At 37.2% G+C, this 12,955-nt stretch overlaps 1 protein-coding gene across 2 annotated transcripts in view; it reads left to right on the top strand.

The window, feature by feature from the left end:
* The window catches only part of if (integrin subunit alpha inflated), a 92,177-nt gene that overhangs the window by 22,779 nt on the left and 56,443 nt on the right, over positions 1-12,955 (top strand). For both annotated transcript variants that reach the window (XM_018514462.1, XM_018514463.1), the window contains exon 2: positions 8,682-8,803. In XM_018514462.1, the coding sequence (XP_018369964.1) occupies positions 8,682-8,803 (122 nt within the window). The remainder of the gene's footprint in view (positions 1-8,681; positions 8,804-12,955) is intronic.

The following is a 12,955-nucleotide window of genomic DNA, read 5'->3' on the forward strand; positions in this document are numbered from 1 at the left end:
AATTCGGCGCGCAGTTTGAAAAAGACTACAATATAGTATATATGCAAGTACATATATAGTATATATTAGTAATTCGAGATTGAATTATTTAAGCGACGAAGATCCAGCTTCGACCGTAATAGGCATTTAAAATTCTAGGATTGTTTTCTCACAAATACGGTCTAAAATAAAGATATTGATTAATATATTCACAAATATTTTTATATGAAAACTAATACATATATTACATATGTATATTCATAGGTATGAGAATGTATATGAATTATATTAGTTTCATAGATTGCAATAATATTTTATTTTATGATTCGTAATATGTACGTAGTTATATGACTAAAGTATGAGAACGAAAGAATTAAACAGTAAATGGACAAATTATGTTTAATTCATTGAACACTTGATACAAGAGTTGCTTTAAGTGACGATAAATGCAAATTGCGGACATTTACTCTGCGCGATAATAGTTCGTAATCAAGATTGATCTGACTTTGTTATCGTGAGAAAAAACACTTTTCCGTTCTGTGCGGTGAGAGAGAAAGAGAGAGATGGCATAGTATTGTTTAACTTTATTTAATAATTTTTTAATTTTGGAAGAAGAATATCTTTATCAGACGGGTTGAAATGATAAAAAAATTATTAATTATTATATCTCTATTCGAGATTACAGAAATAAGAAGTCTTATAATTTTTTGTTGTACGTACATTGTATATAGGCAATTTTGCACCGTAAAACAAGCGTGTCTTAAAAGAATGTCTTACAGGCGTTTATTTACGAACAAGCGATACACGAGACAAGCAAATTTTTTTTCCTTTAAAGGAAGGCACGTAGACGAGATAAAACATGATGTTTATCGTGAGTCTAAAGTGACAAATTCGCGACGCCGAGAGCGAAACTGTCACGATCGGCCGTGATCGTAGATTACATTACCGCGGAATTGCGGTACCATTACGCGGCTCACGCACACGCGCGATTTCGCTTTGAATGATGATTACAGGTTTGCCCACAGCGAGGGCCGAATGGTGTTAGTGAGGAGGTGCTCCTTATAAAGTAGCGCCGGCTCGACATCGATATATACGCCTCCGTTCGCGTTACGTCATCGACTGATCGTGCGTATCCTCAACGCATGTTACATACGACGTCTTTAAAGACCTTTACGCAACCGAGATTCGAAGAATTTTTCTCAAATACAGAAATAAATTTATAATTACGATTTTTTTATTTTATCACGATGTATCTCGTGCTTATCAATTTTCTTCCGAAATAATATTTTTAAATAATATTTATTAAATTTTTTCAAATTCTAGCCATATCTCTTTTGATCGAATCAACGTTATACGAAATATCTCATTCCTAAATTATGATACTGCAGTTATAAACATGCTATGCAAATGTTATTTCGAGAATGTTAATTCGATATGTTGTTGACGAAGATTTGTTTCAGCTTAGTAAACTCGTTTAATGAAGTGGAAAATTATAATGAGCAGAAGATAGAGATCTCTAAAAATATATCAGAAAAGCTTAATTAAATATACACATAATTAACGAATAGCCGCAACGTAGGAACGCATATTGCGCAGAGCAGAGTGAAATTTCACGCTGATCGGATACTGCGAGCTATGCTGATTTTTATTGTCCTCAGCAATAACATGGCGCGCTGCATGTGCATATATCGTACGAAAGGCGTATTCCGCCTGGTTTAAATTTCCTAGCACGCGCTGGTTCATTAACATATACGTTTGTCGGAGAAGCTGATCCGCGCGCGGGTTCGCTGAACCCCATGCTTTAATCGGCTTTAATCCGAAAGTCAGATTTTCGATGCTGAAGTAAAATATAAAAAAGAACGAAAGAAGAAGAAATTTAAACAATTGAAACGATAATTTAATCCTTTTTAATTGCCATCGTAATTTTTTAATTTTACGATTAGTTGAGTGCTTTAAATGATTGTTTCCACACACACAATTTTAGTTAGCTTTATAGTAATAGTTTCATCGAAGACGGTTTTTGTTATCATCAAGTTACGTTTCTATCAATCTTATACTACAGAAATTTAAAATTATCATTCTGTTCATGACAGTGTAGCTTATTTCAGTACCCCTTCGTTTCCGTTTCTCATACAACTTGCTTGGCACTTGTTAGTGATTCGATTCGCTCATAGGTACGGAAGAGACATTATGTACTTGATGTCAGGCAATGTTTGATTCCTTCCTATGATCTTCTCGTCAGTTCTAATATTCGCAGTCTTTAAGAAAATATGTAATTATAACAATTAATGAATTTTGTAAATTTATACGAATGAAATATATTAGGTGTTAAACTTAATTCCCGCCGTTTTTCGTCTCTAAAATTGATTTGTTTCGAAAGGAAGATGAATGAATACCTTAAAGTAATTTTCTCCATTTTCTACTTTATTACTAATTAATAATACTTTATTAATAATACTTTGATTAAGGTATTTCCCTTCGAAACAAATCAATTTTGGAGACGAAAAACGGCAAGAATTAAGTTTAACACCTAATAAAATTTTAATATACATATGTGTAGAAGAGAAATTAATATTGGAAAATATTAATGAATCTAATAATCATAATCTGCATTTTTTTATGGAAACGAATTGCGTGTATGTTTTCTAGTGATGTTCAAGATATACTTTCTTTTGTGGAGAGGGCAAGGGATCTTAAATGTTGCGTGATTTCCGGCTCGAAACCCGAGGTTGCATTACAATCGTCATTCTTTATGCCTGTACACGCCGAGTCTCCATTTGGTTGTAATAGTTGTAACGGAAGTTAAAGCCAGTCAAACGCACGTTCGGTGCGACGTAATATACTATGTAATAGCACGTGGCCACATGAAAAAAACGTTTTATTCAAATCAGTATTGACAGAACAGTTTTGACTATTTAAAGAACAAGTGATTGTTACATAAATCAATTAGTTTACCATTAATTACCATTTTGATTATTTACGCTATTTACGCAATAATAAATTAAGTCAATCTTTATGAAGTTTCTCAATTGTACGCTGGCTTATTTACAAATTATAAATAATTCATTTATCACTCGTATGTCTCTGTACGCATTCCTATAAATAATTCATCTGTCATAGCGGTGCGTAGAAAAACATTTTTGCGCGTGAAAAGAAACTTATGCGGGTAAAGAGTTAAGAAGATTCACGCGAGACCGGCGAGACATACACAGATCTTCGACCTTTCGGAAAAGATAACTCTCTAGCGAACAATAACATCACGAACAGAACGGCATGGCGATACCAATCTTCGGTGGTGTACCGGTACTTTTAGCGCGATTTCACGCACGACGCCCTCATGGAAAACGTGTGTATACGAGGTTCGTCACATCGCACGCACGACGTGCATGCGTGCATTTGTCCTTTCGTGGAGAACACAAAGCCAGAGAAGGGGAGAAAGATACTCTACGGAGATCAAAGCGCGAGATCTCACGTGGAAGCCGTGGAAGGGACGGCGGCATTGAGCAATTCGCCAAGTACGGCTCGCCGCGTCGGATGGAGCCGTCCCGATTTTGCCAAATACGGGATTACGAATGCGCACGTACGCGCGCGTGTCCTGGCCGTTGTAATATAAGTCAATACAACACGCGACGCTGCGATTGTGCGGAGTGCGGACAAGGATCGCCGATATTCAACCGCGGGGCTCGAGTTACACCTGACAACGACGACGACCAAGTCACTCTCTAATTCATGCGCGAATGGACGGGAGCTTAAAGGAGCCGCCATGCGCGGCCTCTGCAGATTTCGATGTTCGCCAGGAAGCTTATGCAAAGTAGCCGATGCAACGTAGCACGTGCTGCGTCTTGGAAAACATTGCGCACGATACGGAGAGTATCGAGTTACCTCACGGCGCGATTTTTTATTTCATCTTGTTTTTCCGCGATTGTGCACTTGACGTCAAACGTAACGGGCTACATAAGAAAGAAATAACGACTTAATATCATGATTCTTAAACTTAACTTCAATTACCTACACATCTATATTAATAGTATCTTAATGTTTCCGCATCGTGAAACAACAGTTGCTATAATGGATCGTAAATAGAATTTGCATATGAAGTGCGCAGATATTTTTAGAGTTGTTGTCATCGCATCGATCACTCAGGAAACTAAAGCTGAGCCGAAGACAGCGTTTTGTACTCTCGCACGATCGATTTTATTAAATAGCTCGCTCGCATAAGCTCGAATAGACGTTCGCCGTTTTATGGCCGAGGCCTTGAAAATCGCCAACTCGTCGAATTCTTGCCGCTAAAAAATATTTGCGTGACGATAAACACTGCGAGACCGCAGGTGCATAACGAGTCGGTTGCAGCTGCGAGACTATTTTCGACGCTGCTGATTTTGCATGGGTTGATCGTAAAAGCTATAGTCTTAAACCATATTAGGTTTTACCATAATAATATTATATAGACACATTTTTGATAAACGTTATTAGGTTCATTTCATTCTATTTTCCTTCGATTAATAACATTTCCTTGTCAAAGCATTATCTTTCAAGAAAAAATTAAGTAGTTTCTGAGAAGATTAAAATAGGTTGCATCAAGAGAGAACCATAGAGAGAACCATATACCTATATATTAGCATATATATATACACATGGTATTTCCGTGCACGAAAAAGACTGCTAGATAAAAGACTCTGACATCAAAATGACATTAAGAGCCAATGGGTTCTGGGACTTTCTCTTCGACAGTCAGGTTGTTCGTGTAACCTGATTCGGACGACAGGCCATCTCGAACGCCCACTGATCGCACTTATTCGCATGTGATTCGTTTAACTCGAAGCCCACATACATACTCCATCGATATTCCCGAATAGCGCTCGCGAGAATCCCCGGCGACTACGTATCCTGCGGGACCGGTTCGCCCCTGCATTCCCGTTCACATGCATGCGTCACATATTGGTGGCCGCAGTTCCTCACGAATGCAAAAAAATAGAGTGTAGGCGAGAGAGCTTGAAACCTCGTCAGGTTCAGCCCACGTTGTTCGTCGTTGAAGTAGCGCGAGCCTTCATCCATCGCACGTCAAAGTCCTGTTTAAATGCGTACCGAGTTTCACTCTCTGAATTTTGTGATAATGACATTACAATAATGATGAAGCATTATGTTAATCTGAGAAAGAGAATATCACTGTAAATATAAGTAAATTTTATTTAAATTACTGACTGTTTATGTAAAAAGTTTTACAATAGTAATTCAACTTGATAATCGCATTACGATCGAATGGCAAACGAACAGATAAAATTGAGAGTTATCTCGTAATGATGATGTTTCAAGCATCCGTATATTTGTATGTTTTTACTTTATAGTGTTTAAAAAAATTGCCTGTGCTAGACAATCTGCGATGTTCTTCTTCTAGCAATTATGGCACTCTTTTTGTTCTTGCACAATGTATTATAGAAACGAGTTTTGTGGTCATTTCATTTCTTCTCGCCGGTCATTATTTACCGTCTCTAATTATTACTTCAATCTCACTTGACCGCAAACTCATTTAGTTTAACGTTTGTATTGTCTCGGCTACGTCTCGCGAAGGAGAACTCATTTCGATTATTTTGTTTATTAATTATGATGACATAACGTGTTACGATAATTATGGTAGGAACTGCCTTTCATCTTTGATTCCTAAGTGAATCTGTCAGTCGAAAAATTATATAGCCGGCTCATAAATTCCGCTAGCTTACCGTTATCGATATTGTGGCATGCGACTTCGACGGCACGTCAAGCATACGCTTATGAATCGCTTACATAAGCGGCATAATCGGCTCTTCTCTTTCCACGTGTGAGTATGTGTGGCGCTTACCTACGCACACTGTACCAATCATGCAACCCAGAAGCCGATGTATGCCAAGGTTGCTACATGGGCAATGGTATTTCCATGTGATTTTATGATGGAGACTTACGATATGGAATCTGTTTCACGCCGAGATTTCCGCCGATAATAAATAATAATATACTTAAATAATTGCGTATGCAACACTCGAGTAATTTGGAAGATCTTATTATACAAACGTTAAGTCGTGGTGATATAGCTTAAACGTCGTTTAAATTATGATGGATCATCAAAGCCTATTCAAGTGCGGCCATAGGTCGAGCCTTAATAACACTAATTGCGCGCGATATGGGATGGTGTAATCATTGTCGATTGAATTTCCCGGTGCAGATTAGAATGATTAGACGAAGAACAATGGCCGAAGTTATCGGTTATCGTTTATTGAGCGCGTCTCGATGTTAATAGGCTTTAAATTAGCAGCGTTACCCAAAACTGGGTCAGTGGATCAGAGTTAAATTGTGCGAGTAGATAATTATTCATTCGACTCTTTTGAAGATGATTGCTTCGTCATCGTTCTATGATTTGAAAAATATATTACACGCCATTCTAAAGATGCAATCTCTCTTGAATTAAATTTGATTAATTATTCACGTATAATTTAATATATATGCATGCAATTACTCACATATTTAATCTTAATGCGCAACATAAAGAATAAATATAATATAAATGAATGTAGATTTAAAGGAAATAGGTTTAGAAAATAACAATTTTTAGTCTGCGAAATTTTATTTAGATAAATAATAACACTAGATAAATAATATGGATAGATGTGTGTAAGTTAAGAAATTTTTATCAAACAACCAAGTTCCTTTTTGATATGAAAATTAAAGTATATAAATTTTCTTTTTCTATTTTTACTTGCAATATAATGTTACGATATTTCAGAAAGTTAACACAAAGTATGTCACTGCGATCTCGCCATATCGCGTAGATATATATCGACGAGATAATTTCCGTCTGGAGGAAAGAAAGCTTTTACCTTTTTCCCTGTCGAGCTAATATTCCGGAATCGGCTAACGATGCTAGATGATAGAAGCCACATCATTTGTCATATCATTTGTCATAAAGTAAACATAGCAATATCTGGAAAAGCTTTCCGTATTCAAACTGTTTGTAAAAAAGAATTTTATACGTGGGGAGGATTTTAACTTGTCGGAAATTATCTTCGATAAGTTGCTTATTCATCCCATTCAAAGCAGTTTCTTGGATCTTCAAGTTTTTTTCTTTGAAATAGCTTTGAACTCGGTTTTTAGAGATAACAGCAAAAATTGGACCAGCAAGAACAAAGCATTATCTATTGATGAAGGAAAAGATTAGTCATCAGAGTAAAAACCATAGACAGATGCACATCACCCTAAGTTTGGTATTTTCCAACGCTAGTGAAATTAATTATCTAACTGATAGGTCAGGGTAATACTGGAATGCTCTTTTTGAGCTTCGTGGCTGACACACCCTCCAAAGATAATTATACGATCGATTGTCTTACGCCATCCCATTTTCATATTGTCTGGGTGCGCTGATAACGCCCGCGGTCACATCGTGTTCTTTTATTCTCATTGGGTCGCGTTACACCAGACTGGCCCTCGAACCGGCATGGCACACCGGACAATAAATTATATTATGCGGATAATAAATTGGACTTCAGAATACCTGGTTCCAATTATTCTAATATCGGGGATACCGCCGAATCCGTAGGGAGAGGCGCTCGCGTAAAAAAGGCGTCTTCCGTTCAATAACGGTAATGGCCAATTTGGCACGCAAAGCGGCGATCGTTAACGTAATTGAAGGTGTCGGGGGGGACCTTCGTTATTTCGCCGCAGTTTTTTTTCTCGCGGCGACCCGCACTTAATCGCATTATTTGACGCCCAGGGCGTTGTCGTTAAGATTAATTATGCATAATAAAAGTTGCGTTAATAAAGCCATTTTCGCGCGAAAGAGATCTCTTAGAGTAATTACGACGCGTCGCAATGCTTTCCTTCGAAAACGACTTGGAATTATAGTGCTTGCCTGCCATTTTACAGCTACCATTCACGATTAATTTCTTATCGACATTTTATCGCCGCTTGAAAATGCATTATGATTCGTTTGAAACAACGGCGGTCATTCCAATCAATTAGATAGCATATCTTGCGAAAAGGTTACACGACGAAAGAAATTAATTCTCATTCTTGCGAGCGAATAATAAGTTGATATAGGTAATGGAAAGATAATGAAAAAAGAGAGAGTAAGGCAGATAAGAGAGAAGACTTAAAACGGATCGATATAACGAGCGAAGCATTGAAAGGAAGCCTATTAGTGATATGAGATTGCGGGGTCAGGAATAAGTCAGATTGTAGTGCTTTCTCAGTAAGAGAGGAAAGAAAATTATTGAGAAGCAAATGGTACGATCACGCGCGCGTTTTGATGACTCTTCTCGAGTATAGTATTGCCTAGTTCAGAACACATAATTGGCAGTTCTTGACATCTCAATAGACCCTGGCAGCTGTATCTGAGATTCTGACAGCAAAAGCTGTTCATCGAACACGATTCATCGTTCATCCATTAGTCGGACCTTGCTGCTAGATCTTGCGCCATTGCTCAAAATAACTCACGACCACTGACCTCAAATCTCGGACGCACTGCATCCGTTATCGAGAGCTGTTTAAATCGATCCAAGTGATAATGTCGATGAAATCAATCTTGAACGCGATTGCCTTTACAAGACAATTCGCAATTGCGAATTGCGGTCTCGAAACAAACAAGCGTGTGTAACGAAGCCTAAATTGAAGCTGTAGCGCGATGCTTTCGTTGATATTCGATTTCGCTGATAACGTGTTACTTATTTTTCTTTCAGGGCAATCGTGGGCGCACCAGAGGCTGAAACTGCGCAAGTTGGCGTCTACCGAGGAGGCGCAGTCTATAAATGCGATATCGCGGCTGATGATAGATGCAACATAATTCATTTTGACGATAAAGGTAACGAGATCATAGACGTTGGTTATCTTAATTTTAACAGACGACGCGTTAATGACGCTTCAACTGATTATGATTCGTATAGAGGCCTAATTCTCGGTGATCGTTAACTTTGAAACCTCTCGTCGAAGGATAAACAATTTAATTATGTCGAATTTTTTACTACATGCGCTAACTCTTGCGTATGATAAAAACGTCGAATAAATTTTGTAAAAACATCACAATATAATATTATTTATAAGATTATAAACAGTTAATGAGATTTTTTTTAATGGAAAAAGTTCAATCTTGCTTGCGCTGTCTTGAAATTTCCATATCCTCAAGGATATTACACGTCTAAGTTATTAAATGCTAAAGCGATACTAATTCACGAATGACGTATACGCATGGCACGCTTTTATCAATAATTGACAGGTGTTCCCTTTGATTGAAAATAATGTAGAGTTAACGTGCAATCATATATGTAAATAACGGTCGAGTAGAACGGGAAGTAAATTTAGGACCACGAGCTCTTTCACTCTGTCTACATTAATCTCGGACTAATTTAGATCGCCACGTCAACAGCGCCGGCGTTGAAACATTAATGCATTCGCGGAGTAATATAATGGCCTCGAGAGATTCCGCATGCTCGATCGTGTGTGACATAATTGGCGATCCATTGAGCAAGTAATTGAGCGTTGTGAATTCGAAACCACGGACTTTTTAGTGTTGCCGGCTGAAGCTCGCTGATTATGTTCCTCTGAGAATAAAAATCGATCAGTGGACGATCACCGGTCTGAAACGCTTGATCATCATTCACGATCGAGAATCGGCGCGACAAAACCGGTTTCGGAATTTGCTCGCGAAGACAATCGAATGGAAACAATATGCAGGACAGATACTAATTGCGGAAAGTGTCGCTATTCCGCGGTTAACAGCGTGATGTTATATAATTAGCTGTTTATCGTAATTAACTGACTAGACTTTGTCCGACGTATAGAGATAGAAATAGACTTAATTATCTTGTTGCAATGAGTCAACTACTGTTGACCTATTTATATATAACTTAAGTTAATATAACTTAACACAACTTAAGTTAATATAACTTAATATAACTTAATTTAATATAAAAATAATTTTATATGTGTTTGTTGCAAAAACCTAAAAGTTTTTACTAATCCTTATTTAAATCTTGATTTAAATAATCTCATTAACATGATTTTGAAATATAGAGATATTTTATTATATTTTCAAGTTCAATTCAACATTTTTTAGTAAAATGATGACATTTATTTAGGACGTTGAAAAATACAAATAAGAGGTTCCCGCCTTAGATTTCGCCGGACTGTCTTGCAAAAGACAGTTGACCCACATTTTACCTTCCCTCCGACATCGAAGCGCCAACGAAGCTTCGTAATCTCGAGTAACCGGCGAACTGGTTACAGTATATGCTATTCTTAGTGCCAATACACCCACCCTGTCGTTGACCCTACCATATTTTGATGCTTGGCAATTGCCACACGTGATGTTGAATACTGACCATGTATGATTTATCATGCCTAGAATTTACGTTGCAATTTATATATTCTATACATAAGGAGAATTCTAAGCGTTTGAGACATAAATCGTCTTGATTTATTAAGAAATAGTGTTTAACGTTATCTTCGACAACTGACAATCAAATTGAAAAACAATTTTATTATAATTAAATAAACTAGATGTTTATAGAAAATATCGTTTTACTTTAAATTTTTCGTAACTAAATAGATAGGTGTTGCAGATGGTTGTAAAATGGATTTACGTTAGTCTATACAGGGTGTTAGTTAAGTATGTTCCCAAACTCAACAGAGCGATTCTTTGGTTTATTTCAAGTAAAAAAGTCCATATAAACATGTGTCCTAAACGACTTAGTTTCCGAAATACAGGATAGGTCGAGCAGGAACTCAACCTTGGCCTCCTAGATCACCAGACTTAAATCCTTTGGATTATTTCCTTTGGGGGCATCTGAAATCATTGGTTTAGATCACCCCAATTGAGAATGAGAATGATTTGAGGAATCGAATAGTTGCTCCATGCGAGGCAACACACCTGGTATCTTTGAGCGTGTACGTCAATCTTTGAGAAGAAGGCTCGATGGATGTATCATGGCGCAAGGTGGACATTTTCAACAATTTATCTAATTGTTTTATTTCGTCAGAAGAACTGAAGCTTGTTTTTGTTTTTCTGTTTTTGACTAGTTCAAGTTGTATTTCAAATAAACAGATTACTACTACACGTTTACATTTTTTTATTTCGGAAACTAAGCCATTTAGGACACATGTTTATATGGACTATTTTACTTGAAATAAACCAAAGAATCGCTCTGTTGAGTTTGGGAACATACTTAACTAACATCCTGTATAATCTACATCAGGCTCGTCCAAAACTTAGCTCGCGAGCTAAGTGTTTTCCTTTTACATCGTCTCGTTGAGCGAAATAGAGAGAAAATGAAATTAACACTGGACCTTTGTCCAGTGGCTGATAACGTCTATCTTTTTTTGTTTCTATCTATCTCGCTCAATGAGACGATGGAGAGAGAGAGAGAGAGAAACGTTGAACTCGCTAAGTTTTGGATAGGAAAAATGTTTGATATTTGTGACTATAATTACCTATGTAGTAAAATAATTATGGTTAGAAATTCTATTTTACAATTATTACTGTTATAATGTAAGTAATAATTATATTTATAGTTGTACCAAAAACAATACATAGTTAGCACCGAAAGTGACTATAAAATATAGTCATTTCATGCTTAAATTATGATAATTGTGCAATCATTTTTTTCTCTCGGTGTTTATTTTAATTTTTACAACAGAACATCTCTTAACAGGACTCTCTAAGTGACCTGATTAGTTAAGCTCGAGCTTAATGTAAAGCTATTTAAATGTTGCTTGGAAAATATCCTTAACGAATCCGATTACCGTCGTAAATTCGTGCTCTCTAACCGAGAACTTCGGCCGCGCTCAGGTTCATAAATCCACGGAGAAACGTAGCGAAGTTTCTAGCAGGGCGGTAACGTGCACGCGAACCAATTAAAGCGGTTGCGTTTAGAGCACATTGCTTGCTCATAAAGTTCTCCGGTAGGCTGTAAAGGAGAGGGAGAGGGGTTAAAAATATTATTCGCGCCACGCTCTCGCGCTCGATGTAATCTTTCGCACCGCTCGTAAAGACGCGCGCGAATCGAACGCGCGTAATGTAAATTAGTGGGATAAATTCGCGGCGTGTGAATTAGACGCGGTTTAAACACCTCGTAATGCCGTATCTCGACCGGCGATGATCGGCGGCGCGATACGGCACGATCCTGATTCGCGCTCTCTCAACGTTGTAACTTGTAACGTGAAGCTGGTTGTATGCGCCCGCGAAAAGAAAAGCGAGATTGCTGGGCGCGAGCATGATCGGCAGGAAATCACGCGATCGGGCGCGGCAAGCGCCTGATTTCACGTTATATTATCCAGCAAATGGAGCGCGAACGGGATCAATCGGCAACGCGGGATCGGCATAAAAGGAGCGATCGAAACGCATAGTAATACAATTCTTCCTTTTTAGTGCGTTCGCGCATGATCGAGATAAAACGCGCGGATGCTGGATAGTTGAGCCGTGATGACTCGTGGCTACATTCCGTGAGAAAAAATATTCTGCTCGTATAACGTACCTATCGTGTTCTATCGAGATCTCAGATGGTTTCTTAGACGTGATTATTTCTACACTGAAAAAAAAATTAACTAAATCTGAATAAATATTTCTTGAATAGTGTGTGCCAAGTAAACATTTATTTAGAACAAATAAGTATTTGCTCAATAAAATATAATGATACTTAAATCAAATTAATGATTCTTGTATCAAATAAATATATGTTTACTTGGCACTATTCAAGAGATATTTACTCTTGTCAGATTTAGCTAATTTTTTTTTCAGTGTATCTGAACTTCTTTAATATTGAATATTCGATACAAGATTATTTCAAATTCGCAGGGTTGGGCAGTGTCAAGTTAAAAAGCTAAAAGTTAAGTTAAAAAGTGGAAAAGTTAAATAATTTTAACTTAACTTAGTTACATTTTAGACTCTTAACTTTTCAACTTTATTTAGTTACATTTTATGGATAACTATTAACTTTTTATTTAAATTTTTTGAAGTTAA

The sequence above is a fragment of the Trachymyrmex cornetzi genome, unplaced genomic scaffold (genome assembly GCF_001594075.2).
Source record: "Trachymyrmex cornetzi isolate Tcor2-1 unplaced genomic scaffold, Tcor1.1 scaffold509, whole genome shotgun sequence".
Lineage (NCBI taxonomy): Eukaryota > Metazoa > Arthropoda > Insecta > Hymenoptera > Formicidae > Trachymyrmex > Trachymyrmex cornetzi.